Source organism: Molossus molossus, unplaced genomic scaffold, assembly GCF_014108415.1.
Source record: "Molossus molossus isolate mMolMol1 unplaced genomic scaffold, mMolMol1.p scaffold_m16_p_1, whole genome shotgun sequence".
NCBI lineage: Eukaryota > Metazoa > Chordata > Mammalia > Chiroptera > Molossidae > Molossus > Molossus molossus.
The window spans coordinates 213535922-213563381 of NW_023425344.1; the positions used below are offsets into that span (position 1 = coordinate 213535922).

The following is a 27460-nucleotide window of genomic DNA, read 5'->3' on the forward strand; positions in this document are numbered from 1 at the left end:
TTTGGAGTTGTTTGGGTTCTTTATATATTTTGGATATTAACCCAAATAACTTAGAAAAATAGGAGGATTTATACTCTATGACTCCAAAACTTATTATAAAGCTACAGTAATCAAGATAGTGTAGTATTGGCATAAAGATTAACAAATAGGTCAATAGAATAGAATAGAGTCCAAAAATAGTCCACACGTGTATAAGCAACTGATTTTTCACAAATGGCAAAGAGTTTAATGGAGAAAGGATAATGTTTTCAACAAGTGGTATTGAGACAAGTGGTCATCTATATGCAAAAATTGAACCTCAACCCATATCTCGCAAATACATATATGTGGATCCTAAATCCAGATGTAAAGTCTAAAAGTACAAAACTTCTAGAAGAAAATATAGGAAAAATTTTGTGACCTTTGGTTGAACAAAGATTTTTAAGATATTAAAAATTATAGTCCATAAAATAATATATTGATTACTTGAACTTTATAAAAATAAAGACATCTGTTTGACAAACTACAGATTGGGAGAAAATATTTACAAAACCACATTTTTTGTTTTTTGTTTATAGATTTTAGAGAGAGAGGGAGAGAGATAGAAACATTGATGAGAAGTATCATCGATTGGCTCCTGCATATCCCACACCAGGGATTTGGCCTACAACCCGGGCATGTACCCTGACTGGGAATCGAACCAGCAACATCTGAGCCACACCGGCCAGGCTACAAAACCACTTTTTGATTAAGAATTTATAACCAGAATATAAAATTCACAAAACTCAATAGGAGGAAAATAAACAACCCAATTTTAAAAATGGGTAAAAGATATGAACAGAAAGTTCACCAAAAAAAGCCATATGGCTGGCAGATAAGCACATGGAAATGTCAACAAAATTAGTTATTGGGAAAATGCAAATAAAAATTAGGCACTCTTAACTCTGCTTGGTGTGGCTTAAGTTGGTTGCAACATCATCCCATACACTGAAAGGTTGAGGGTTCAATTCCCAAGACAGGGTGCATGTGGAAGGCAACTTCCTTCCTTCCTTTCTTTCTTTCTCCTCACCTGAGGATATTTTCTCCACTGATTTTTTTCTAGAGAGAGTGGAAGGTGGGGGTGGGGGGGAGGAGAGAGAGAGAGAAACATTGATGTGAGAGACACATCAATTGGTTGCCTCCTGTACTCCACCTGACCAGGGCTGGGGATCAAACCCGCAACCAGGTATGTGCCCTTGACCAGGAATCAATTCCTGAACCTTCAGTGCATAGGCCAACACTCTAACCACTGAGCTACACAGGCCAGGGCCAATTTGGCAGTTTCTTATAAAATGAAATATAAATTTACCACACAACCCTGCAGTCCATTTCCTAGGCAGCACTCAAGAGAACTGCACATTTATGTTCCACAAAACCTGTACTCAGATATTTTTTAGCAGTTTTATTCATGATTACCCACAACTGGAATCAATCAAGATGTCCTTCTACAGGTAAATAGGTAAACAGCTTGTCGTACAGCCATACGAAGGCATGCAGTCGTCTGTAGTTAAAAGGAATGGAATGCTGATATACACTACTGCATCACATAAAGTGAAAGAAGCCAGATTCACAAGGCTACATACTGTATTTATAAGACAAATACACTTCTATGATATTTTGGAAAAAACAAAAGTACAGGTATGGAGAACAAACAGGTCAGTGGTTTCCTAAGAGTTAGAGGAGAGTTTGACTACAAATGGCAGGAGGGAACTTTTTTGAGATGATGGAAATGGTCTAGATTTTGATTGTACTGGTGGTGATATAACTATATGAGTTTATCAAAGATAAATTATACTTAATTGAAGCAGGCTTAAATATTACTGAGTTTGCCCAGTCAGTGTGGCTCAGTGGTTGAGCGTCGACCCACGCACCAAGAGGTCGCTGGTTTGATTCCCGGTCAGGGCACATGCCCAGGTTGTGGGCCCAGTCCCCAGTGGGGGGCATGCAGGAGGCGGCTGATCGATGTTCTCTCTCTTTAAAATCAATAAAGAAAAAAAATATTTTAAAAATATATTACTGAGTTTATAATACTTTTTTTGTCATGAATTTTCTCGTACTAAAAGTTTATTATTGGGGTATGTACAAAAGTTTTCATTATTAAAAAGTGTTTAAGTGTGGCACCAAGTACATTACATATATTTACTCATATCTTTTTCTTATATTTAACACTTCAGAAAGAGATGGTTTGCTATATTTTTATAATACATTATATTTTCAGCCCTGGCCGGTTTGGCTCAGCGGTTAGAGCGTCGGCCTGTGGTCTGGAGAGACCCGGGTTCGGTTCCCGCTAAGGGCACGTACCTTGGTTGCAGTTTGTCCCCGGCCCTGCGGGTTGGTCGTGCGGGTGGCAGCCACTCGATATGTCCCTTCACGTCGATGTTTCTCTCTCTCTCTTCCTCTCTCTCCCTCCCACTCTATCTGTACAAAATGGAAAAATATCCTCGGGTGAGGATAAAAAAAAAAAACACATTATATTTTCAATATAATACAAGTTGGATATTTAGGTGTTTATTTAAGAATGCATTCCATTCAAGCTAAAAATCTGGAACATTTACACTTTGTAATTAATTGCTAACTAAAAACAGAAAAAGAAGATAGTGTATATGCTAATGACTCTCAAGTACTTGACAGAAAAACTCTTGTTCTAAAATTTTAATTTTTAGATGTCAGAGAGGAAGGAACCGTCAGCTCAAAACTTATTTTTATTGGCACATTCGATATAATGTACAATCAATCCAGTTCAGTTCTGTGGATATAAATTGAGCCCTCTCCACGCACTGTACTTCAAGTCTCAGTGCCTTACATGTTACCTTCCACCTGGAGTTTCCTCTTTTCCCGTGTCCATATGTCCACACACTTCTTATTCTTCACAATTCAGCTCTCTTTCTGAGTCCTTACTGAGCTTCCAACTGAAAATGACTTATTCGTCTTTAACACCCCCAACCCCACCCCCAGCATTTCTGTGCCCTGGACACAATCATAATCTTAACACGTTTCCACTTACTGAAGCATTGCTAAGCACTCTGTGCTGTTATCTCATTTATTTCTTGCAATACCATGCCGTGGAGGTAGTTTTAGTCTCATTTTTAAAGAGAGAAGTTTCTGGAAGCTAGAAAATTTGGGATTCAGGCCTCTACTACCTGAGTGCAAAGCTGATGCTCTTTTTCTTGTTTTACACCCTTTTTTTAAGCTCTTTACTGGTATGATCATGCTCTCCTCAGGAACACAGTTACTGCCAAGTATGATAGATCTTTTTCTTCCCCCAAACCTACAGTGATGAAACCCATCATTTGTCAAATGCTTTATAGCTGACAAAGAACCTCTCACATATTGTAGCTTTCATTTTCACAGCCAACTTGTATGGAAAGATGTTTTTTATGATTGTTGTTTGTATCATACCAATGAGAAAACAGAGGCTCACAGGTTAAGGAACCTCACTACTCTGATTGTCTTAGTGTCCACAGACATTGTTAAAAATGTTGCTTGATACTGTGGTTTTTAGTATTCTAATAAAACTGACCAAGATTTATTTCAGTGGCTTGATATCAAACTAAGTTTTCTACCTTCTGTAGTTGTGCAGTTGCTTTCTTAAAAAAAATTTTCTCGCCCTGGCCAGTGTGGCTCAGTAGTTAGAGCGTCGGCTCACAGACCAATGAGTTGTAGGTTTGATTCCAGTCAAGAGCACGTACCTCGGTTGTGGTTCGTCCTCGGCCCTGCTCAGGTCGCGCAGGAAGCAACCAGTCGATGTGGCTCTATCACATTGTTTCTCTCTGTGTCTCTCTCTCCCTCCCTCTCACTCTATCTGATAATAAGCAGGTGAGGAATAAAAATATATATATGTTTTTTCTCTATTGATTTTAGAGGGAGAGAGAATAACATCAATGAGAGAGAACATTGATTGGCAGCCTCCTGCATGCCCCCCCACTGGGGACCGGGCCCACAACATGGCCATGTGCCCTGATCAGGAATCGAACCGGTGACCTCTTGGTGCATGGGTTGACGCTCAACCAGTGAGCCACACCGGCCCGGCTGTGCAGTTGCTTTTTAAAGCATAATATCCTTCAACCTTAATATTATCCTGAGAAATTTCTCACCTGGTCTTCCTATATTCATTTTTCTTTTTTTTATTCCTCACATGAGGATATTTTTCTGTTTATCATTAGATAGATGGGATGGAGGGAGAGAGAAAGACAGAGAAACATTGATGTGCCACATCAACTGGTGGCCTCCCGCACGACCCCATCCTGAGCTGGGGATGAACCGCAATTGAGGTACATGCCCTTGACTGGAATTGAACCTGAGGCTCTTTGGCCGAGGACCCACGCTCTAACTGCTGAGCCAAACCAGCCAGGGCACCTATATTCATTTTTTTTTTTAATCCTTATCTGAGGACATTTTTCTATCCTTTGTTCAGATAGAGTGGGAGGGAGGGAGAGGAAGAGAAAGAGAGAAACATCGACGTGAAAGGGACACATCGAGTGGCTGCCTCCCACACGACCCAACCAGGGCCAGGGACAAACCGCAACCGAGCTACGTGCCCTCAGTGAGAACCAAACCCGGGTCTCTCTGGACTGCAGGTTGACGCTCTAACTGCTGAGCCAAACCAGCCAGGGCTATGTTCATTTTTGATCCCCTGTTTTCTCTTACCTACTCAAATCAAGAGTGATCTTTTAAAAATATGAATCAGACCACATGACTCCTTGCCCAAAATCCTCCAAAGACTTCTTTTTGTACCAGGATAAAGTCCAGACTCCTCACTGTGACCTAAAAGGTTCTGCATGATCTGGCCCTTGTCTTATTCTCTGAAATCATCATTTTTCCATTTTTTGTTCAGGTAGAGAGGGAGGGAGAGAGAGGAACAGAGAGAGAGAGAGAAACATCGATGCGAAAGGAACACATCGAGTGGCTGCCACCCGCACAACCGACCAGGGCCGGGGACAAACTGCAACCGAGGTACGTGCCCTTAGCGGGAACCGAACCCGGGTCTCTCAGGACCGCAGGCCGACGCTCTAACCGCTGAGCCAAACCGGCCAGGGCTGATGGGTTTATTCTTAATTCTTATGCAAGACTTCAATAAATAATACTTAAATTTTTTTTTTCCCAGTTTTTACATGGTAATTCAGCTTATAATAGCAGAAACTGATTTCTTGGATTTGATGATTACAGTTAGTCAAAATGCTCATTCAGTACTGTTGCCTCAAGTTAATTCAGACTTTTAAAAAGTGTGTGTGAGTGTGCATGGGCAGCTGAGTGCAGAGGGCACATACCAGTGGCGGGAAGTGCTTACGTGTGCGTCAACCTACACACCACGTTGTCACTCCTTTTCTGCTTCTCTGGTTTACTTCAGAATTATCTTGCAAGGGGTGAAAGATCTAAAACAACAGGAAAGATGTAAGTGTTCATCCTCGGGGTTTAGGGTGGGAAGAGTCAGTGGAGATAATCTGGATAACGCAGGAAATGCAAATTGGGAAACCTGAGTTGTGCCTTGTGGACCACAATAATTTTCACAGCTCCACAGATATATGTCTTCTCTTTTAACCTAAATAATTATCATTTACTTATTATTATAAAAACAAAACAAAACAGGATCACTTAATTATAAAGTATGTTCAAATACTATGTGTGTATGAAAATGCTTTTATTTTCAGCGTTTCTTTGGTGGACTCCTTAGGCATGCCCTAAGAATGGTGATTACAAATTTAAGGCTTTCTTGGGTGCATTTTTACATTAGTAATAAATGCAGAGGCCCAACATGTATGGGGGTTTCCAGTTGAAGAAATTCAATTACCTGTGAATGATTTTAGGCTAGAATGCTGTTTACTATCCTTTAAAATAGTAAAACAAATTACTCTCTTGTGGAATACATACCTACAAAAGTCTTTAAGTGAAACGCTACTGTCGAAAGTTATTGTAAAATGTAATTGTTAGTCTTTGTTACACTTTGAGCTCAGAGTGGAAAGGCATTTTGTAGTGATGAGCCTCACACAGTAAGGCTGTGGAGAACCATGGCACTTTTTTCTTATGAGAATAGTTGCAGTCATACTGTCCTGCCTAATGAAGTAAAAAAAATCATTTAGGTGGAAATGTCGTTCCAAGGAACTTGTGATTATTGCCTTTCATGTCATTCTGCCTACATTAAAACAAATCAGACATAGGAAGTCCTGGAAATATTATGTTGGATATTTTCTAATTACTGTGTCAGCATGATCAATCATTTTCTAAATTTTCCAGTTTCCCAAAATAGCTTAGCTTATGTTCATAGCACTTTACAGGAGGCAGCACCAAATTAGTTTCCATGTCCCCATATATTTTTCTTGGTGTCACAAAAGTGTATATTGTATAAATGAAATATTTGTCTTTGGCAAAAGGCCTGGGCACCAAACTACAATTAATGAACACAAGAATTAGAAATCAAAACTTTGTTTAGTCTGAGGAAAAACAATTCTTTAAACTGTAACCACATGGCTGTTTCTTGTTTGCATCAACTCTGGGTGACTGTTATTGTCTTCTGTGAATTCTCTGGGGCAGGGGCCTGACTTTGTTGAATGAGCCAATTGTTTTCCTTTGTGTTGCCCATCTAGTAAGTTCCCATCTGGTTTGTATCAGACTGTTTTCACAGCCAACAACTGCTGCCTTCTCTATATCCTGACACTTCAGGGCCCCACGCTATCAAAGCAGAGCTGCGCGGCCTTGCTGGCAGGGCCCCTACAGCTGTGCCTCACAGCTTGGAGCCATTACCCAGAGTAATGGTAACGTAGAACTTGCACTGGCCCTAATTCCCACTGGTGTCGTGTGTACAGTGAACAGAAATCCACCCCCACGTCCCCACCCCCTCACCCCGAAACTCACTATTCAATAGAAAATCTTTAAAGCTCTAATGTTAGGATATGGAATGGTGGTGTTCTTATTTTCTAGTGGCTTCCTGTATTTGAAAGCTCATTTTTCATTCTTTCACTCTTTTTCAAAAGTTACCAGATCTGGCCTTGGTGAACTGAACTGGTCACTATGTCACATTTAACTTTTGCTTCTAAATTTAGTTAGGAATGGCTAGATAGGGAAAAATCCACCGTAAAGACTACACAAATAGTACAGTGTATTTTTAGTGATAGTCACAGGCCATAATTTGAATGAAGTTTTTATATTTAGGAAGGATTTCCATCTCAGAAATTGGATTATGTGTGTGTAAATTATAGAGGCACTTAGATTCAAACTGTTTGGTAACTATTAGGAGTTACTTTGCCTTCACCTTTGTTTGCTATCAAATGTCATTTATAAGAATGTGATAATCTAACAATTGTGGCCTCCTGTAATGAAAGTTATAGGGTTATTGTTGAGTAAGAGTTAAAGTTGAGTGTAAATATAGCTATGATATCATTGCTTTTTATAGATGTGAACTGAAGGAGCAAATTTTTCTTTGCACCAAAAGTAAGGAATTAAATGTCTTTTATAGAATGTATTAATAGTTTGCAAATATGCTTTATAATATTATGTTTAATAAAATTCTTTCAAGATTAGTTAAAATATTAGTTTGTGCTTTTAATTTAAGTGAGCAGCTAATTGTTGCAGAGCATCAGGTATATCCTAAGTAGCAAGTCCTGTGAGTGTCAAACTAGAGCAACAACAAAAACTCACCTCCTGCTTCTGAGTAATTTCAGCTCACCGATATTTCATGATTTTAAGAAAAGAAATAGGAAGGAATTTGTCTTCGTAGTCAGCAGTTGGGCCTATGACTTAGCAGTAACCATTCACTTGATATTAAAGGCTACATAATAAGTCAGGTGAGTTATTTATCTATTTCAATCATTGGAAAACACTTCAGAACTATAAAAAAATCACCTTTTAATCACTGAAACTATAATCTATTGTGTTTTTTTTTCAATATTATCTTTTTATGGAAATGTAATATACATACAGAGAAGTACACATTTCATAAGTGGTTATAGCTGAATTTTCAAAAACGGAGCTACTTTTGTAACTCATAGCCAGCTCAAGCAACAGAGCATCGCCACACCCCTGAAGCGCCCTGGTGTTCCCTTTCCGTCACAGCCTGCACCCCCGCCAGCTTAACCACTGTTCTGACTTCTAACAGCGTAGGCTGGTTCTCTTGTTTCTGTACTTCGAATAGATGAAATCATGTGGAATGTAAGGCTTCTCTCACGAGGCAAACCTATTGTATTTTTTAAAGATTCTCTTAGTTTCAAACCATCGTGGCATGCTTTTATAAAGAATCATCTGAGAGGAATTTATTTTAGTAGCTTGTGTCACGGGCTGTTCAACCCACAGGAAGTGCACTGTAGATAAAGTTGTCTACTAAAACATCGAGTCTCTCAGCTCTCAACCAAATTTTAATGCTGGAATGTCCCTCTGGACATTCCTGCCCCTAAAAGGCAGGAACTCTCTTTGTCATAACCACCTAGCAGTACATTCAAGTACTTAAATGGTTCTAAGTGAGCTTTAATAATTAAATCTACACTATTCAAATAAATTATCACTTGCATTCAGGACAGGTGGGTCATCTGTTTTCTGAATTATCAATCAGCTTCGTGACAGTTGAATATAAGCTTTTATGCTGCCAAGATACTGTTTCTGAAAATGCTGTTACTGGAGAGGGTGGTATACCTATCAGATAGGGAGCCAATGAGTAACTTTAATTAGTTTTAAAAATATTAACTTTTAAAAATTATTTTTAACTACTTTGATATGTATAAACTACTTTTTTGTCAGTGAACTCAAATTAGTATAAATGATTCAGCTATTCTGAATGTTACTAAATTTTAGATTTCTACTTATTAGATTTTATTTCAAATTATGGACATCATCCATTTAAAATCTCTTGTTTTGTGGTTTTAAAATTTCATGTTTGGGGGCCTTTGTCTTTATATCCTTATTTTGCAATTAACATCTTTTTTTTTTCCTTTCAACTTTTCTTTATTATTTAATGTATTACAGATGTCCCTCCTTTTTCCCGTATTGACCCCCCCCCCTTTCCCCACCCTGTTGTCTGTGTCCATTGGTTATGCATATATGCATATAAATTCTTTGGTTGATCTCTTCCCACCCACCCCATTTTCTTTGAGGTTTGTCAGTCTAACAACCAATTTGTACTTCTTAATCCCTTCACCTTTCTCACCCATTTTCCCAGCCCCCTCCCATCTGGCAACCAACAAAACATTCTCTGTATCTATGTTTCTGTTATGCTTGTTCATTTTGTTTATAGATCCAATTGTTGATAGATATGTATTTATTGCCATTTTATTGTTCATATTTTTTATCTTCTTTTTCTTCAAGAAGACCCTTTAACATTTCATATAATATTGGTTTGGTGGTGATGAACTCCTTTAGTTTTTTCTTATCTGGGACACTCTTTATATGTCCATCGATGCTAAATGATAGCTTTGCAGGATAGAGTAATCTTGGTTGTAGGTTCTTGCTTTTCATCACTTTGAATATTTCTTGCCACTCCCTTCTGGCCTGCAAAGTTTCTTTTGAGAAATCAGCTGACAGTCTTATGGAAGCTCCCTTGTAGGTAACTAACTGCTTTTTCTTGCTCCTTTTAAGATTCTCTCTTTGTCTTGAACCTTTGGCATTTTGATTATGATGTGTCTTGGTGTGGGCCTCTTGGGGTTCATCTTGTTTGGGACTCTCTCTGCTTCTTGAACTTGTATATCTGTTTCCTTCACCAAGTTAGAGAAGTTTTCTGTCGTTACAGGTTTTCAATTTCTTGTGCGCTCTCTTCTCCTTCTGGCACCCCCACGATGCGAATGTTGGTATCCTTGAAGTTGTCTGAGAGGCTCCTTACATTATCCTCATTTTTTTTTTTTTTAATTCTTTTTTTCTTTTTGCTGTTCTGATTGGGTGTGTTTTTTATATTCCAAATGGATGGTTTGCTTCTTGGCTTTACCTACTCTACTATTGATTCTTTGTAAATTATTATTTCAGTTAGTGCTTCCTTAATTTCTGACAGTGCATCCTTCATTTCTGACTGCTCCTTTTTTATGCTCTTGAGGCCCTCGCTAAGTTCACTGAGCGTCCTTATAAGCAGTGTTTGTAACTCTGCATCTGTTAGGTTGTTTATCTCTATTTCATTGAGTTCTTTTCCTGGAGTTTTGTTCTGTTCTTTCATTTAGGACATATTTCTTTGTCTCCTCATTTTGGCTGCCTCCCTGTGTTTGTTTCTATGTATTAGGTAGAGTTGCTATGTCTTCCAGGCTGCCTAGGGTGGCCTATTATAGTAGGTGTCCTGTAGGGTCCAGTGGCACAGCCTCCCTGGTCTCCCAGCTAGACACTCAAGGTGCACCCCTAGTGTGGACTGTACACCCTTCTGTTGTAATTGAGTCTTGATTGCTGTTGGCATGTTAATGGGAGGAATTTACTTAGGTTGATCAGCTTCAAGGACTGGCTGTGCCCACTGACCACTGACCTCTGACTGCATTGGAGGATCAGCTGTGCAGGGGCCCACCACACAGAGCAAGACTTACTTCTCAGGGCTCTGGTACCCACTGAGTCACTTGTGGAGCAGGTTGGGTGGTGGTGCTCCGACGTGGTCTGAAGCTGTCCACTGGGTGTGCTGGCTCTGGGGCAAGGTCAGCCACTGACTGTGTTCTACCCAGGGCCACCAGGCACAAGCTACAAAGTGATCAGCAGATGGCTGCTTCTTGTGCTGGGTTTTGAGGTGCCCAGTCAAAACCAAATTGTGAACCAAGACTGGCTGCTCCTAGTGCCAGGCCTGGGGCCACTTAGTGAGAGGTATAGAGCTCACTGAGACCAGATGCTGCTTGTTTGAGAGATTTTTAAGACACTCTGAAACAGGAGCCAAGACAGGCCATTCCTATGGTAAAGCCACTGGAAACAGCTTGGGTGGGCCTGAAAGTTGGGTGGGGTGGGGCCTCAGGGAATCACCAGGGCGGGGCAAACAGTGTGAGCCAGGTTGCTGGAGTCCCAGATATGGCAGCTGTCTGCCGCCCCAGGGAAGGGCTCACCAAAGGAACAACAGCATCCGCCTGCAGGTCTGTCTGGGAGAAAGCTGCCTCTCCATTTCTCGCCCCAATACCAAACAGCTCAGTTCTTCCCCGTTTGTCTCTGGTGCCTTTCGAGCTGCCTCCCCCATGCTGGAGCCTGAAGAGTGCAAGTCCGAGTAAGTTTGTACGCGGGCCCTTTAAGAGGAGCTGCCTGGGGCTCCAGCAGCCTCAGCCTCCCTGAGCCTCAGTTCCAGCTGGTTTTTCCAGCCAGAAGTTATAGAGATTCTCTTCCTGGCACTGGAACTCTGAGCTGGGGGCCTGGTGTGGGACGGGGACCCATCACTCTTCACAGAGACCTTCCCAGCCGATGTGTTCCTCCTGATTTTTATCCGCCACACATGAGTGTGGGAGCAGCCTGTCACACCCCCGCCCCTCCTGCCAGTCTCAGTGTGGCTGCTTTTTAATTTTGTAGTTGTAGGACTTCCATTCAGCTTGATATCAAGTGATTTTGAATGATGGTTGTTCTGTATTTGTTTGTTTGTTTTTGTGGTACATGGCCCCGGCAGGAACCGAACCTGGGACTCTCTGGTCCGCATGCCAACGCTCAACTGCTGAGCCAAACTGGCCAGGGTGTTGTTCTGTAGTTTAGTGGTTGTTCTGTAGTTTAGCTGTAATTTTGATGTGGTTGTGTGAGGAGATGATACTGCTTTTACCTGCACCGCCATCTTGACCAGAAGTCCCCTGCAGTTAACATCTTTTTTTATCCTCACCCGAGGACATTTTTCCATTTTTTTTGTTCAGAGAGAGAGGAAGAGAGAGAGAGAGAGAGAGAGAAACATCGACGTGAAGGGTACACATCGAGTGGCTGCCACCCGCACGACCAACCAGAGCCGGGGACAAACTGCAACCGAGGTACATGCCCCCAGTGGGAACCGAACCCTGGTCTCTCCGGACCGCAGGCCGACGCTTTAACCGCTGAGCCAAACCGGCCATGGCTACAGTTAACATCTTTATAGTACTATACAGTTTTAAGAAATAATGCATAAAGAATTTGTAAAGCAATAATATAACAATTTACAGATGTAAGTATTGCTGTACTAGTGATTCTTACTAAAGATAGTATTAGAAGATAAACTTTTAAACCAAAAAAGAAAATTGTGAGGCCCAGGTTCCTATCTTTTTAAATACCAGTTTTTTAAATACTACAATACGAATTGCTTTTAAATTAGTACCATATAGTCCGGCCAGTGTGGCTCAGTGGTTGAGCATTGACCCCATGCACCTAGAGGTCACCGGTTCGATTTCCTGGTCAGGGCACATGCCTAGGTTGTGGGCCAAATCCCCAGTGTAGGAGGCGACCAATCAGTGTTCTCTCTCATCAGTGTTTCTATCTCTCCCTCCCTCTCACTTCCTCTCTCTATAAAATCAGTAAAGGAAAAAAAATTTTTTAATTAGTACCATATAGCAACAAGACTTTGAATGACCATTTAAAATAAAAGGCCTGGCCCTGGCCGGTTTGGCTCAGCAGTTGGAGCATCGGCCTGCGGTCCAGAGAAACCCGGGTTCGGTTCCTGCTAAAATAAAAGGCCTGAATGCCCTGACTGGTTTGGCTCAGTGGTTAGAGCATTGGCCTGTGGACCGGAGAGTCCTGGGTTCGGTTCCCGCTAAGGGCATGTACCTCAGTTGCAGTTTGTCCCTGGCTTTGGTTGAGGTCGTGTGGGTGGCAGTCACTCGATGTGTCTCTCTCACGTCAGTGTTTCTCTCTCTCTCGTCCTCCCTCCCTCCCTCACACTCTATCTGAAGATGAATGCAAAAATGTCCTCGGGTGAGGATAAAATATAATAATAATAATGAAATAAAATAAAAGGCCTGAAGTGTGGAAAGAAGGCAAGTGTTGAGAAGAGGCGTGGGCCCCCGGCCCACCCAGTCCCTGTGCCCTCGCTGAAGGTGCTCTCGGCAGCGACCTCTTTCCCCTCCCTGCACCCTGCTTCCAAGCCCCAGATTGCTTGTTTTTATTTGCTGGTGTTTTTAAACATTTAAATAAAGGTCAACACATTTGCCTTTTGTGGTCAAAGTAAACGGATAAATTATATTCATAGGTAATTTATTATTTAATTTTTGTTTGTATTATCCACTCTGCATTTTCATAGACGTTTGTAGATCAAATATTTAGATATTTTCTCTTCTTATCCTTTGACTTAAATACTAATGAGTATTAGATTTCTTCAGTTTTGAACAACAGGATGAGGTAGTCTAAGAACCAACAAACTTGATAAGCAGTTTTCAGATTGTGTTGGCCAGAGTGTAGGTTGTGTTTGCTACTTTAATCCTCGCCTGCGGAGCCCAGTACTCACCGCTCCAGTAAACCTCAATTCCAGCAAGTGAGAATTATGAGGTAGCTACTTGTTAGAAGAATAAATGACAATAGCCACTGATATTGACATAGTAGCTTTTTATATTGTTAGGCTATTGGAGGTGAATTTTATTTATGTTTATAATAGCAGCAACAATAATACGTAATAGCTAGCATCTATGTATACTTTCAGATGTAATACACTCTTCTGAGATCTTTAATCAACCCAATTAGTTAGGTAATATTCTCATTTTACATGTGAGAACCTGAGGCTCAGAGAGGTTACTTACATATGTTGCCCAAGATCACATAACAAATAAATAAATGACAGAACTGGGAGTCAACCAAGTCCAACTCTGAAAGCAAAGGCTATGCTCTTAAACATTGTATTTCCTTCCTTAATAATTTTTTTAAAGTATCAGAGATCATTTCTGATTGTTCTTAAAGGTCTCAGTACCTGAAGACACAACACAGGAGAAGAGCAGGGCGAAGTTGGGAGGAGGGAAGAGCTAATGAATGCCGTGGGTTTTAGTTCCTGCTACTAGTTTGTGACATTGATGTCTTTGTCAGTAACCCCTCCGAATCTTGATTTCCTTATTGGTAAGGATAAGATAATCTCTGAGATCTGTTGTAGTTCTACTGCTATAATGTGTGCTCAGTATCTTTTCTTTTTCTTTTTTAAACAAAAGGTCTCTCTGTCAAAATTAATACTTTGAAAAGATTGCCTAACAAGAGTGATTTTTTGTTGTTGATCGGGAAACATTAGAATATAACCACAGGCTAAATATTAATAGAACTACCATTTATTGCGTGCCTCCCATGTAGGCACTGCTCTAAGTTAGTTACGTATATCATCTCTGTTAATGATCATAAGAAACCTGTGAAATAGAAGGAGAAATTGAAGCACAAAGTGGTAGTATTTCTTTCAGGTCTTACCGCTAGTTCGCGTTGGCACTGCGAGTTGCATTCAGGCAGCTTAGCTTCTGAGTTTGTGCTCTTAGCCGCTAGCATACAGCTAATACAGTGTTCAGTTGTCATTTACTTGCAATTTTTTATTTTATATACCACAGTATAGAATAGATAACAGATCTGTAAAAGATCACAGAGTGGTCTGGCCAGTGTGTTCAGTGGTTGAGCATCGACCCATGCACCAAGAGGTCACCAGTTTGATTCCCGGCCAGGATACTGCCCAGGTTGTGGGCGCGATCCCCAGTAGGGGGTGTGCGGGAGGCGGCCAATCAATGTTTCTATCTCTCCCTCTCTCATTTCCTCTCTCTCTGAAATCAATAAAGGAAAAAAAAGTTTTTAATAAAAAATAAACTTTATAAAAAGGATCACAGAGTGGTATATCTATTTGACATAAAGGTTTCAGAAGCATTGGTCAGCTGGATGTTTCTTGAGGAACTATATGCAAAGAACTGAATCTTGGGGAAAATGAAGCAGTAAAATGGAGGGAAAATATTTATTTTCTTATCCTTTAAGTAAAATTACAATAATTTTACTTCAACCTATGAAGTGGTTTAGTGAAGACCTAAAAATAATAACAGATTTTGTATATTACTTCAGTTTAGATGTTTTTACTAATACAATTTTGTTCATTATAAAGAGATGACTAAAATGTGGTTTGATTTGGAGTAATAAAATAGTTGTCTTTTTTTTAGTTAAAATTTATTTTTTAAATGAAACCTGCTTTATTTGTTTATTGCAAAGAAAGTGGAGTGCATAAAATCCACATTTAGGTTTTTATGAATTTAGAAGAGTGTTTCACTGTAGCAGCAATTCCCTTTGGGAACACACCCAGAGTATCAGCCTGTCAGAATAGAAGAGAACCCTTGTTAGTCTGAAAAAGCCCCCAAAGTGGTTTAGACTTTCCCTTCTCTCTACCCCAAGCTTCTGATGAAAATCACTGCTTTAGAAAAGGTTTCACAACTCCTTTATGCAGAGCCATCCAATAGCACCTTCCTACAGAGAGTAAAACAGAACAAGACGAGGAAAAGAAAAATTACCAAGCATGGAATTCAAGTTAGATAAGTGGAAACATTAGCAGTTAGAAGCAATATAATATTAAAAGGCAGAGAACTCAATCAGGTGTTAGCCTTTAAAATCCCTTATATTTTAGGTGCAGCAGGAGCATTAAGTTGAAGATTGCTGACTACTCTCATTCTGCTCTGTTAGTTTTGTCCTAACAATGAAAGAGGATTGAGACAATGCTCTACCCTTCTTTGCAGTCTTCACAACACCTAGTATACTAATGGGTACATGAATGGTACTTACAGTTTTTAAGTTGAACCTTACATAGACCCAAGGTAGGCTTCCTTTTCCTTAGTTTCCACCCAATTTTGTTTAGTATGAAAAGGAATGATATTCGTGACTTCTTACCACAACACAGTAGATAAACGTGAATTCTGGGCTGAGAGGCATCCACCTCAGAAGACTGCTACTTCATTTTACTTGCTACAAACAAATGGCTCTTCAGTGGAAGGGGCCTCTCAGGTGGTCCTGATACCTGTTTTTGTGTTGTACTGTAGGTGCCTATAGGGTCTGAAAGGTGGCTCTAATAAGCTGGAGTGGCCAGGCAGGAACAACTGTCCCTAACTCCCAGAAACTTAGAGGAAGACTGGGAGGTGACAGCCGTAGGTAGTGTCTAATAGTCGCATCATAGTGAGCACTTTTAATGATCTTAAAGATTTTTTAAAAACAATATCAAAGTTGGATGTTCAATTTTAATCTATTTGCAGATTATCAATATATAAGTAAACTGTGTTTGCGCATAATCTTACTTTATAAAACTATTTTCTTCTAAAACTTCTTTTTAAGCTTTTATTTTTTTGTTGAACTGTATTGCATTTTAATTTCTAAACATTTAATATTTCTGTGTCCTATAGTATAACTATAGTAATTTAACATGAATGTTTTTCTTCAGTGAGACTATATTGCTTAGTTTAATGAACTATGCAGTGCTTAAAATGACATTCATTTAATTATCTTCTTTGAAATCCACCTGAAATTTTTGTGAAATAAAGGAAGCTTGACAGATGACTGACTTTTACCTTAGAGAAAATCAGAAAATACTGATTGTACCATATGATGACTTTATTCCTAATCATACTGCCCTATGGATTTGTTAGAAGCAATGGTTATTGGCAGTTATTGATTATTTTCAGAGCACAAGTTGACAGCATTCAATCAACAGGAGCTAATGCCTTTGGCCTGAGAATTATATGTACTGCAGGTTTCTTTCTCCAGTTACTTAACATTTCTCTGCCTCAGAATTTTCTAACCATAAAGAGAGTTTCCCCAGCCTATTTCACTTTAATAAAGTTTGGCTTTAGTTTAACAGTTTAGGGCTCTTCTGTGCTCCCCGACAGCTTTATTCGTTGTTTCATAGAGATTGTGTTGGGCAGTATGCCCCAGGCTGGTCTAGAGAGAAGGGAAATTCTAAACTTTTTGTAATGTTAAATCCTTAAGTTAAAAAATCTGTGAAAACTTTTAACCTTGGGAGAAATGGTCCATGGGTTTCTTTTACTTAATGCAAATTGCCAATTCTCTCCTGATCCTTTGCTTCCCCCTTTTCCTAATCTTTGATGCATAAAGATAATAATCTATTAGGTAAAGTATTATTTTATAGACAATCATTAAAATCCAGCTGTTTAACTTCCTTCTTTATATTAAGGCCACTAGATCAGGCTTCTGTTTACCTGATTTTATGAGAGCAACTGTGGGGAGTACATTTGGTTTGTGTTCTTTTTAGTGAATAGAAATGAATCATGATTTCTATGCTTAACTGATTTTCTTGTGCAAACAAAATTTTTAACTGTAGCTTCACCAGGTGATACGGATCGGACACAAATTGAGCCCAGCCTGTACCTTGCATCTGTGTTTACAGGTACGATTTTTACTTTAAAAGTTGTTGGACTTAGGAGCTATTCAGATTTTTTTCATTTCCCTGCAATTTCTTTCTATAATAATAATCAACATGGTAGAGATAGTAATTCCAGATTTATTTTCAAATTATAAGAGAAAGTGTATTTAGAAAGTTGCAGAGGTAGTAGAAGTGAGCCAGCTAGGCTGTGTGGGCTCAGGAAACAAGTTACAGAAGCAGAAGGGCCCTTGGAGTTTAGGAGAGAGAAAGGCAAAGGTAAAGCCCCTGAGGCGGGGTGGGGGTGAAGGGAAAGGCGCAAGTATGCTCCCTAAAAGGGAGAGCACGCCCAATTTTTTATTTAACTAAAATATCTATAAACTCTCCCCAGGTATAGGACTCCCTTCAGGCACTCAACTCAACTCTCCGGAAGTTAGGGGACAAAAAAATTTATCATTTCCCTTTAGAAAGTTTATAAAATGTTGAAGTAAAAGGCTGCAGGTGTCTTATTCAGAGCTCTGAGGATAGTACTTGAGATAATTCCATCTGGGGGAGGTTATTTGTTGGGACAGGACAGTGTTTAAACTTTGAAGTCAGTTTTAAACAAAGTGAAGCAGCTGGAACCTGGCATAAGAAGAAACAAATCTTTCACATTAACTATTGCTTTTTAGAGGAAAAAGAATTGGAGTTGTTTTTACAGGTGCTGATACATTTATTCTTTCTATAGGAAGAATTTTATCTTAAATTATAAATTTTAAAATAAGCATTTATTAACTCAGAAAAACAGAAGCAATAGTAAACTTAAAAAATGTAATAGGATTTATGCCTAAACATATTTGGGGATGAGACTATAGTAACACATTAAATCACTTTTAAACATGAAAGCAAGGAAAGAAATGTTTAATAATGACTAATTCTGGAAAGCAGAGGCAGATAAAATATTACATACTAAACATCAAATGACCAAGGCACCTTCTTCATCAAGACGTGGAGTATTTATCCTCCAGCACTGAAGCTATAATGTTACAAAATCTGCAAGGCTGGGTTAATTATGTGAGGAGAACTGAATATAGCAGGATCGTTTAGCAGCTGCTTGAACAAGAAATTAAAGCAAGAGTAGATGCATCCAAGGTGGACAGGAAACACGGATGGAATCTGTTACATTGCCATAGACCTTGGGAAGCAACTGCGCTGCTGCGCTGCTGGGACTCAGGCTGATTTTAAAGGCAGGAGCTGGTCAGCGAGAACCTAAGCAAGCTGTTAGTCACATGGAACCAGAGATTCGAGGTAGAAACCAGTTAGTTTGGTTCAGCAATCATTTCAAGGCCCCATTGTGTGCCTGGCATTATGCTACAACTTTGTAGAATGCAGAGATAAATAAAGTCGCTGCCCTCGTGTAGCCCATATATATATGTGTGTGTGTGTGTGTGTGTGTGTGTGTGTGTGTGTGTGTATATATATATATATATATATATATATTTTTTTTTTTTTTTTTTTTTTTTTTTGATATTTTGTTCAGATAGAGTGGGAGGGAGAGAGAGAGAGAGAAACATTGATGCGAAAGGGACACATCGAGTGGTCGCCACCCGCACGACCCAACCAGAGCCGGGGACAAACTGCAACCGAGGCACGTGCCCTTAGCGGGAACCGAACCCGGGTCTCTCTGGACTGCAGGCCGACGCTCTAACCGCTGAGCCAAACCAGCCAGTAGCCCATATTTAACAGGAGCAACAGACCCACAAGCAAATAATGATAATATAGATATGTATTGTATACCTGCTGTACTGGTCACTCAGAAGACAATGCCTGTAGGTCCCCGTCCATGTTTGTAAGGAATATACTGTCTTGTGGAAGTGACAGGGAAATAACTGCAGTGCACTTTGGTAAGTGCCACAGCAGAGTTGCCTTTGTTAAATAAGGCATCCACAGTTAACGGGAGAGGAATTCCTGTATTTCACCATTACTTCTGAAAAAACAACTCGGGGCTGTCGTATCCTTCAGGTCTGTGATTCTTGAGTATTTGAGGGCTACAGACTCCTTTAAGACATCAGTGGCTATGACCATCTGTCTCCCTCCTCAGCTGTACTTATATGAAAATAATTTGCACAATATTTCAGGGTATTCACAGATCCCTGGTTACTCATCCATGAAGTCGGGGTTAAGAGGTGGCTCAGTTGGTTGGAGCATCATCCTGTATACCAAAAGATTATGGGTTTGATTCCCAGTCAGGGCACATACCTAGGTTTTGGGTTCAATCCCCGGTTGAGGTGCATATGGGAGGCAACTGACCGATGTTTTTCTTTCACATTGATGTTTCTCTCTTTATCTCTCCCGTCCCCTCTCTCTAAAACCAGTAAACATATCCTCAGGTGAGGATTAAAAAGAAAAAAAAATTATTGCACTTGTTTTCTTTTAATTTTTTTTAAAATGTGATTTATAAGAAACCAGTCTTTATCTGCATGTAGAAAACCCCAAATCCAGGCAATTTAAAATACTTTTATCTATTCTCGTCTCATAGAAGAATACCACAGATTCATATATATGGCTCGTGTTATGTGCAGTTATTTGCTTGTCTTCTTTTGTTTTAGGAGAGACTGCTTTGTTTGAATTTCTCTAAGTTTGCAAATAACAGAGATATAATCATTGGTTACCAAGTGTTTGAAGAGTAGAGTCAGAATGTAAGACCCACTGATGAAATTGGATTATCCAAATCTAAAATCCTTTTAGAAAGTTATGTATATTTTAAAAAATATATTGACAATATACAGGCAAAATGTTAAATGGACATTAAAAATCTTTATATTACTTAGAATAAGTTTGTTTTAGCTTTTCTATTTCTTAGTCTTATAAATCCAATATCAAAGAACAGAAAACATAAAATTTCTTAATGAATTAAAAATTTTTTTTTAAATCCTCACCCAAGGATATTTTTCAGTTTATCTTCAGATAGAGTGGAAGGGAGAGAGAGAGGAAGAGAGAAACAGAAACATTGATGTGAGAGAGAGACATCGATTGGTTGCCTCCTGTATGACCCCAACCAGGGCCAGGGCCCAACTGCAACCAAGGTCCGTGCCCTTGACCGGAATCGAACCATGACTCAATGGTCCGCGGACCAACACTCTAACTGCCAAGCCAAACTGGCCAGGGCTCAATTTTAAATACTTTGAAAGCCAAAAAAATTTGAATTTCAAATGTCTACAAAATATATTAAAGTACATCTTCGGAAGCCTCAGACACACGGTCTCACTCGGTGACATCCCAGCTTCAGTGTGTGCCGGGTTAAATGGTGCACTGCACACCCACTGAATCAAGGAATGGTCTCTGTGAAAACAAACAACAAAACACCCTGAAAACAGCTGTTGAAACAATTACGTCATAGAGTAATGACATGACTGGGGAAATTTTAAAAGTCAAATTCAAAAGCATCCTACTGTATTTAATATAGGTAGAAAATGTATGTTTGCTTTACTGACGATTTGTTAAGATAGTTTATCTTTTGTTAAGAAAAATTAAACTCTGTGAGGACCATAACTGGATAGGAATGTTAGTTACTCTTTTTGCCTATTAACAGGAATAATGAAAATGATGCTTAAAAAAAAAATATTTTGCATCTAAAAATTTCTCTCTTAAAAATTCTTTAAACTGTGGCCCTGGCCGGTTTGGCTCAGCGGTTAGAGCATCGGCCTGCGGTCCAGAGAGACCAGGGTTCAGTTCCCGCTAAGGGCATGTACCTCGGTTGCAGTTTGTCCCCGGCCCTGGTTGGGTTGTGCGGGTGGCAGCCATTCAATGTGTCCCTTTCACTTCGATGTTTCTCTCTCTCTCCCTCTGTGTCCCTCCCACTCTATCTCAAAAAAAAAAAAAAGGAAAAATGTCCTCGGGTGAGGATAAAAATAAAAAAATATTAATAATAAAAAAAAAATCTTAAAACTGTGACTTAAAACAGGTTTTCCCAAAATGTATATTAAGCAACACTTTTAGATAAAATAGTGCATTTTATTCACATAATTCATTGTGAAAACAATACTAGAGTTAAAAGTAGCATAATTATTTGGAGGCCTTCTAGAGATTTGGGGTTTTTCTCAGCACATTTCCATGAAAGTCTTATCCTTTCTGAAGTCCACTACCTTTGGTGGCCGACCCTGAGGGTCATTGCCTCTTGAGAAAGTGCCTTTGCAGCTACAGAAAAGTAAAAGACGCTACTAGAAAGAGCTCATCTGTTCTGTGTGCCAGCACTAGACAAACTACTTTGTACGCATTGCCCCAGTTAACGCTCACAAAACTCTCCAACGTGGGTGCTTTTTCTTTATTTCATAGATGGGGAAACTAGGGTTTAGAGAAGTTTTGTAACTTTCCAAAGACTCTCTCTATCCCTTTTACCCCTTACCTGTTTTTCTTTACCTTATTTATTACCTCTTGACATATTTTATGTTTATTTCCTTACTTGTTTATCATTTGCTCCTACACCCAACTGGTATATGATGTCACTGAGATTGGAGCTTTTGTTTTCTTCACTGCTGGAATTTCCAGAGTCTAGAACAGTGCCTGGCACATAGCAGGTGCTCAGTTGATATTTGCTGAGTGAATGATGAGTCCAGCTGCCCAGCTCTATCCTATTCCGGAATCCATGTTCTCCCCCATCGTCCTCTCAACCCCCCACTTCACACAGACAGTCTGGATGGGACCATTCCCAAGTGACATTTGGACCCTAGACTTGCCCCTGACCTAGGGGCAAGTGCTTGAGACTTCATCACTGCTCCTGTCCTTAGTTGCCTCTACCATTACATACCACCACTTAAATGGAATTTCCCTCAACAATAGATAAAAGACTTAAATGTGACTGGTGAATCCATAAAAATCCTAGAAGAAAATGTAGGCAACAAAATTTCAACATCACATGCAGTAGAATTTTCACTGATACAATGTCTAAGGCAAGGGAAACAAAGGGAAAAATTAATACATGGGACTACACCAAGCTAAAAAGCTTCTGCACAGCGAAAGAAACAGCCATCAAAATAGAAAGGGAATCTACTATATGTGAGAGCATCATTGCCAACAATACATCAGATAAGGGGTTAATTTCCAAAGTATATAGAGTACTCATATAACTCAACAAAAGGAAGATGATGAATCCAATTAAAAAATGGGCAGAGGAACTAAATAGACACCTCTCCAAACAGGACATACAAATGGCCAAGAGACATATGAAAAAATGCTCAGTGTCACTAACCATCAGAGAGATGCAAATTAAAACAACAATGAGGTATCACCTCACACTTGTCAGAATGGCCGCCATCAACAAATCATCAAACAACAAGTGTTGGCGAGGGTGTGGAGAAAAGGGGACTCTAATACACTGCTGGTGGGAATGCAGACTGGTGCAGCCGCTATGGAAAACACTATGGTGTTTCCTCAAAAAATTAAAAATTGATCTGCCATTTGACCCAGTGATTCTACTCCTAAGAATATATCCTAAGAAGCCTTGCACACTAATCAGGAAAGAATATATGTACCCCTATGCTCATAGCAGCACTATTTACAATTACTAAGATCTGGAAGCAGACCAAGTGTCCATCAATAGATGAGTGAATAAAAAAGCTGTGGGCCCTGGCCACTTTTTCTCAGTGGTTAGAGCGCTGGCCCACAGACTGGAGAGTCCCGGGTTCAGTTCCCACTAAGGGCATGTACCTTGGTTGCAGTTTGTCCCCGGCCCTGGTTGGGGTCATGTGGGTGGCAGCCAGTCGATATGTCTCTCTCACATCGGTGTTTCCCTCTCTCTCTCTCTTTCTTCCTCTCTCCCTCCCACTCTATCTGAAGATAAATGCAAAAAAATGTCCTCGGGTGAGGATAAAAAAAAAAAAGCTGTGGTACATGTACACAATGGAACACTATGCAGCTATAAGAAAGAAAGATCTCTTATCCAGGAGAGTATTATGCTAAGTGAAATAAACCAATCAAAGAAAGATAAATACCACATGATCTCACTTATTTGCAAAATATAATGAACAAAACATGTAGCTTTAGCTCTACTAATTATGAGTTAGATGAATTATACTAGACTCTTTTGAAATCCATCTCTTACTTTGTATGACCCTTCACTCTTGGGTCTTTTATACTTATTTCTCTGACACTTCCCTTTTGTTTTCCTTTATTTCCTCCTTATTCACTATCTTTGTCCTTCCCTGTATTTTTGTCATTTCTCTTCTCAGTCTATTTTTCTTCCCTAGGAGATCACTGTTTTCGTTGCTCTGATTATTGTATCTGTATAGATGATTGCTAGTTCTCTAAAACTGCCTTATAATTTTTGACTAAGGGTTGCCTAGAAAAATCCATTCATACATCTTGCAGGCATTTAAATTCACCAGTATGTAACTGATCCCAGTCTTTCCCCACCTCTCTGTATCACCGTAGCCTCTAGCTGGTTTATGTTCTTATTACCACTTATTCAGCCAAGTAAACTTGTCATTTCAGAGCCATACTCAGTTCTTGATAAAGTACGGAGTCTTCCTCTAGGTCAGAGGGGTCGAACAACTCTTTCATAGGGGTCGCCTAAGACCTTCGGAAAACACGTATTTCCGATGGTCCTAGGAACCGAGACCCCGCTCCTCTATCCGTCTCCAGGCGGGTCCGCCATGTGCAGATACGCCCACGTACAACATGAGGAACTGTACTAAAGGGTCGCAGCATTAGGAAGGTTGAGAATCACTGCTCTAGATATCTTGAACTATTTCCACTCCTAGGATCATCAGTTATGATATGGACTGTCTCCATAGATTCCTCTCCTTTCTCCTATTTTTCACACAGGTCTTAGAATTCTCTTTTCTAAAATGTGTTTGCTCATATTACTCCTATGTTCAAAGTCTTTTGTGACTCATAATGTTTACAGAATTTGGCCCTGACCTTCCTTCACAGCCTTCTTTCTCATCATTCGTCTTATCCAGTCAATACTTTGATGTCAGAGGACTCAGAGTTCCTGTATCGTACTAACTTTATCTTGACTTTACTTTGTTGGTCTCTTTTCCTTCATGGCCTTCCACATCGTTTAGATCACAGCTCATCTGCTGCTATCATGTAACTGAAACTAAGAATTCCTGTACATGTTTATCTTCACTGCTAGGTTTTGAGCTTCTTGGAGATGAGGACGACTTCTTTCTCATCTGGGTACCTTCTCAGCACCACCTCAGCGCACGCCGTAGGCTTGTACAGACTTTGCTTAGTGAGCGTGTGCTTTCCAAAAAGCCAACTTGAACATCTCTGAGCCTCAGTTGCCTTGTCTGTCTGTCTCCCAGAATTACTGTTAGGATAAGGTGAAATGATGGGGAAAAGATCTTTGCATAATTTTAATTACTGTATTAATATAAGGTAGTAACCACAGGAAATAACATAACTTTATAATAATTGAATTTAATCTGGTCCTTGACATTTGGAAACATCTTCACGATCCAAAAGGAAAAGAAGTTTTATATCTTGTAACACCACTGACAGTTTAACCAGTAATTTAATGCACATGGAAAATGAAGGTACATATAAAGCAACGTTGTGAAATTATATAACAAAAAATAAGAATTTCTGGTATCAGTGTAGTTTTTGAGAGATACATAACTCAAAAAATGGAATTTTTCTTAGTAATTGGGGGAAGGTAACATTTAGTTGAGTTTATGGGTTGAAAATTAATGTTGCTCTCAGCCATAGTTATACCCTGTGTTACTTTTACTTTACTGATGAGGTAAGCTCCGACCTGGGATACTTCCCTTGGCTATTCTGTGTATTCTGCATTATGGCTTTGTAAAATGTAAGCATATTTAAGTACGCTTATATCTATAGATATTTTTTCAAAGCAGTCCTTATTGTTTCTTAATTTTTTATTATATCCTGACAGCTAAATTTTAAAAAGTTTGCTTCCTGTTTAAGATCTTTATTCTATTTAAATTGACATAAGAATTGCTTTCTTAAAGGATTATAATGTGGTATTTTAGTTTGTGGTGTTGCTATAAATGATGCCAAATATTATTTCCCTTTCTTCTTTTATGAAAAACAAAATGAAACAACAAAAAACCTGATACAAATAGAAATAGTGTAATATTAAAATAGCCTTTGTTAGACTTCTTAATATGAAAGGAATTTGCCTTTTACAAGTATCCTGATCATCTTACACAGCTGTGATTGGGTCAGCACTGAAATCCACAGAACCGTTTACTTTTACTGTGGTCCCCATACAAATTTTCTTTTTAACTGTGGAAACTACTTTAAAAAATATAAAGGAAGTTTAGAAAAATTACTGACTCTTGACTCAGATATATTTAATGTTGTTTAAGATGCTTTGTTCTTAAGATGCTTATTATTCTTCTGTGTATATGATAAATTCATGAAATTTGAAGTAAGGATTTATGTGGTCTTAAATAATACCAGGTTGCCATTCTCTATGTTCTTAGTCAATATGCTTTAAAAGTAGAGGAAAGAATTAGGGTCTTCACAGATAGATATACACATATAGTCAACCCTGGGGTTTTTCTAACATGTTAATGAGTTCTTCATCCTAAGCTACCCCCTCTACTCCATGTTACCTGGAGCACTTAGCATCTGTACCACAACTTTTGGCATTTGTAATACTGTCACAGTCCATTCAGGCTGCTACAGAAATATTACAGGCTGGGTAACTTACAAACAACGGAAACTTACTTCTCACGGTTCTGGAGGCTGGAAGGCCCAGATCAAGGCGCCCCTTCTGGTTCACAGCCAGCTGCACGGGCAGGAAGCTCTCTGGGCGTCTTTTATACGGGCTTTACCCCCATGACCGAAGGTCTTGCTCCTCATACCATCACACCAGGCTTTAGGATTTCAACATACAAACTTCAGGGGGGGATATAAACATTCATATCATAACATGAACGTTTTTGTTGTCGTCGTCGTTGTTGTTTTGGCACGTGCCTCTAGCAGGAACTGAACCCAGGACTCTCTCCGGTCCACAGGCCGACGCTCCAACCGCTGAGCCAAACCGGCCAGGGCAACACATACGTTTGAAATACTGTCTCTAACTGTCTAGGGGTAGAGGCAGAAAGGACGAAGGGTATATTTTATCTCCGTGACAAGTTCTGAGCACCTTGAGGGAAGAAATGACCCCATATGCAATCCTGTTCTGGTCCCCTCATTATTGAGGCAAGTTTGAAGCACATAAATACTCAGGATACACTTGTTTAACGAGTCTCTCCTTTTCACAGGCAGTAAAGCACCAGTGCCCCTCTTCACTTCTCAGATGTCACCCACCAGGATGTCCGTGACGCTGCCCTCAGTGAACCCGGAGGACTGCGCTCCGTCTCTGAGCGGCAGCAGCGCCCAGGGGGACGCAGAGTCCTCGGGCACAGACACCTTCTGAGGGGGTTGAGAGCCACTGCGAGATCTGTGCCACTGGTTCTGAGGTCGTTCTTCTCTGGCATAAAACTCCCTCTCAGACTATTTTGGTCTTTGAGTATATTCTGGAAAATTATTTCCAAATTTTATTAAAATGAAAAGCATAATTTGGGTAGTTAGGTAAAATTTTTAAATAAAGGAATTGAAATGTAAACCATCGTGAGTGTGTCTGTGAGTTATTTCTTAGAATCCCGAGGCACCACGGAACAGTGGAAAGGACTGTTGTCATCTAAGAACTTATTACAGATGCAATTATTTGTACATAGATGAGAAACTATATTGGTCGAGGTGTTTCATTCCAGATTTTCTATAACAGTAAGTAATTGGAATCAGTCTAGTGCCTATCAGTAAGGGACAGATTTTTAAAGTGGTAATATATCTATACAATGGAATACTATGTGGTACCAAAAAAAAGAATCTAAAAGTGTTTATGGGTTGATATGGCATCTCTGAGATATATTATTAAAGTAAAAAAAGTCATAGGTAAGACTGAATTATGCTACCACTGTTTAAAAATGGAGTGAAGAGGAACCCAAATCTGTGTTGTGTGCACACATACAGGGTGGGGCAAAGCAGATTTGCAGTGTGTGTACATGAAACACTGAGTTTATTCTTGTCTTATTATTTATTATAGTATTTTCCATACGAACAACTGTAAACCTACTTTTGCCCCACCCTGTATATGCTTACATACATATATTTGTTTCTGTATGTATTAAATATCTTTGGAAGAATAAACAAGAACCTGCTAACTTTGTCTCCGGGGATTGAGCGGCTGGGTGATAGGCTGGAGGGGAGTCAAGGATGACTGTGGCTATTGTATATTTGAACTACAGTTGTTAACAGGAAAAAATTACGAATGTGGTC

General features: G+C 39.6%; 1 protein-coding gene across 3 annotated transcripts in view; it reads left to right on the top strand.

Annotated features, from left to right (window-relative positions):
- KIAA0586 (KIAA0586 ortholog) overlaps positions 1–26687 on the top strand; it is a 123279-nt gene extending 96592 nt beyond the window's left edge. The window contains exons 30-31 of one of the 3 annotated variants that reach the window (XM_036257189.1): positions 17150–17215; positions 26404–26687. In XM_036257189.1, the coding sequence (XP_036113082.1) occupies positions 17150–17215; positions 26404–26558 (221 nt within the window). In that variant the 3' untranslated portion in view covers positions 26559–26687. The remainder of the gene's footprint in view (positions 1–17149; positions 17216–26403) is intronic. The other 2 variants (XM_036257196.1, XM_036257203.1) reach the window with 2 other exon arrangements.
- Positions 26688–27460: the final 773 nt, after the last annotated feature.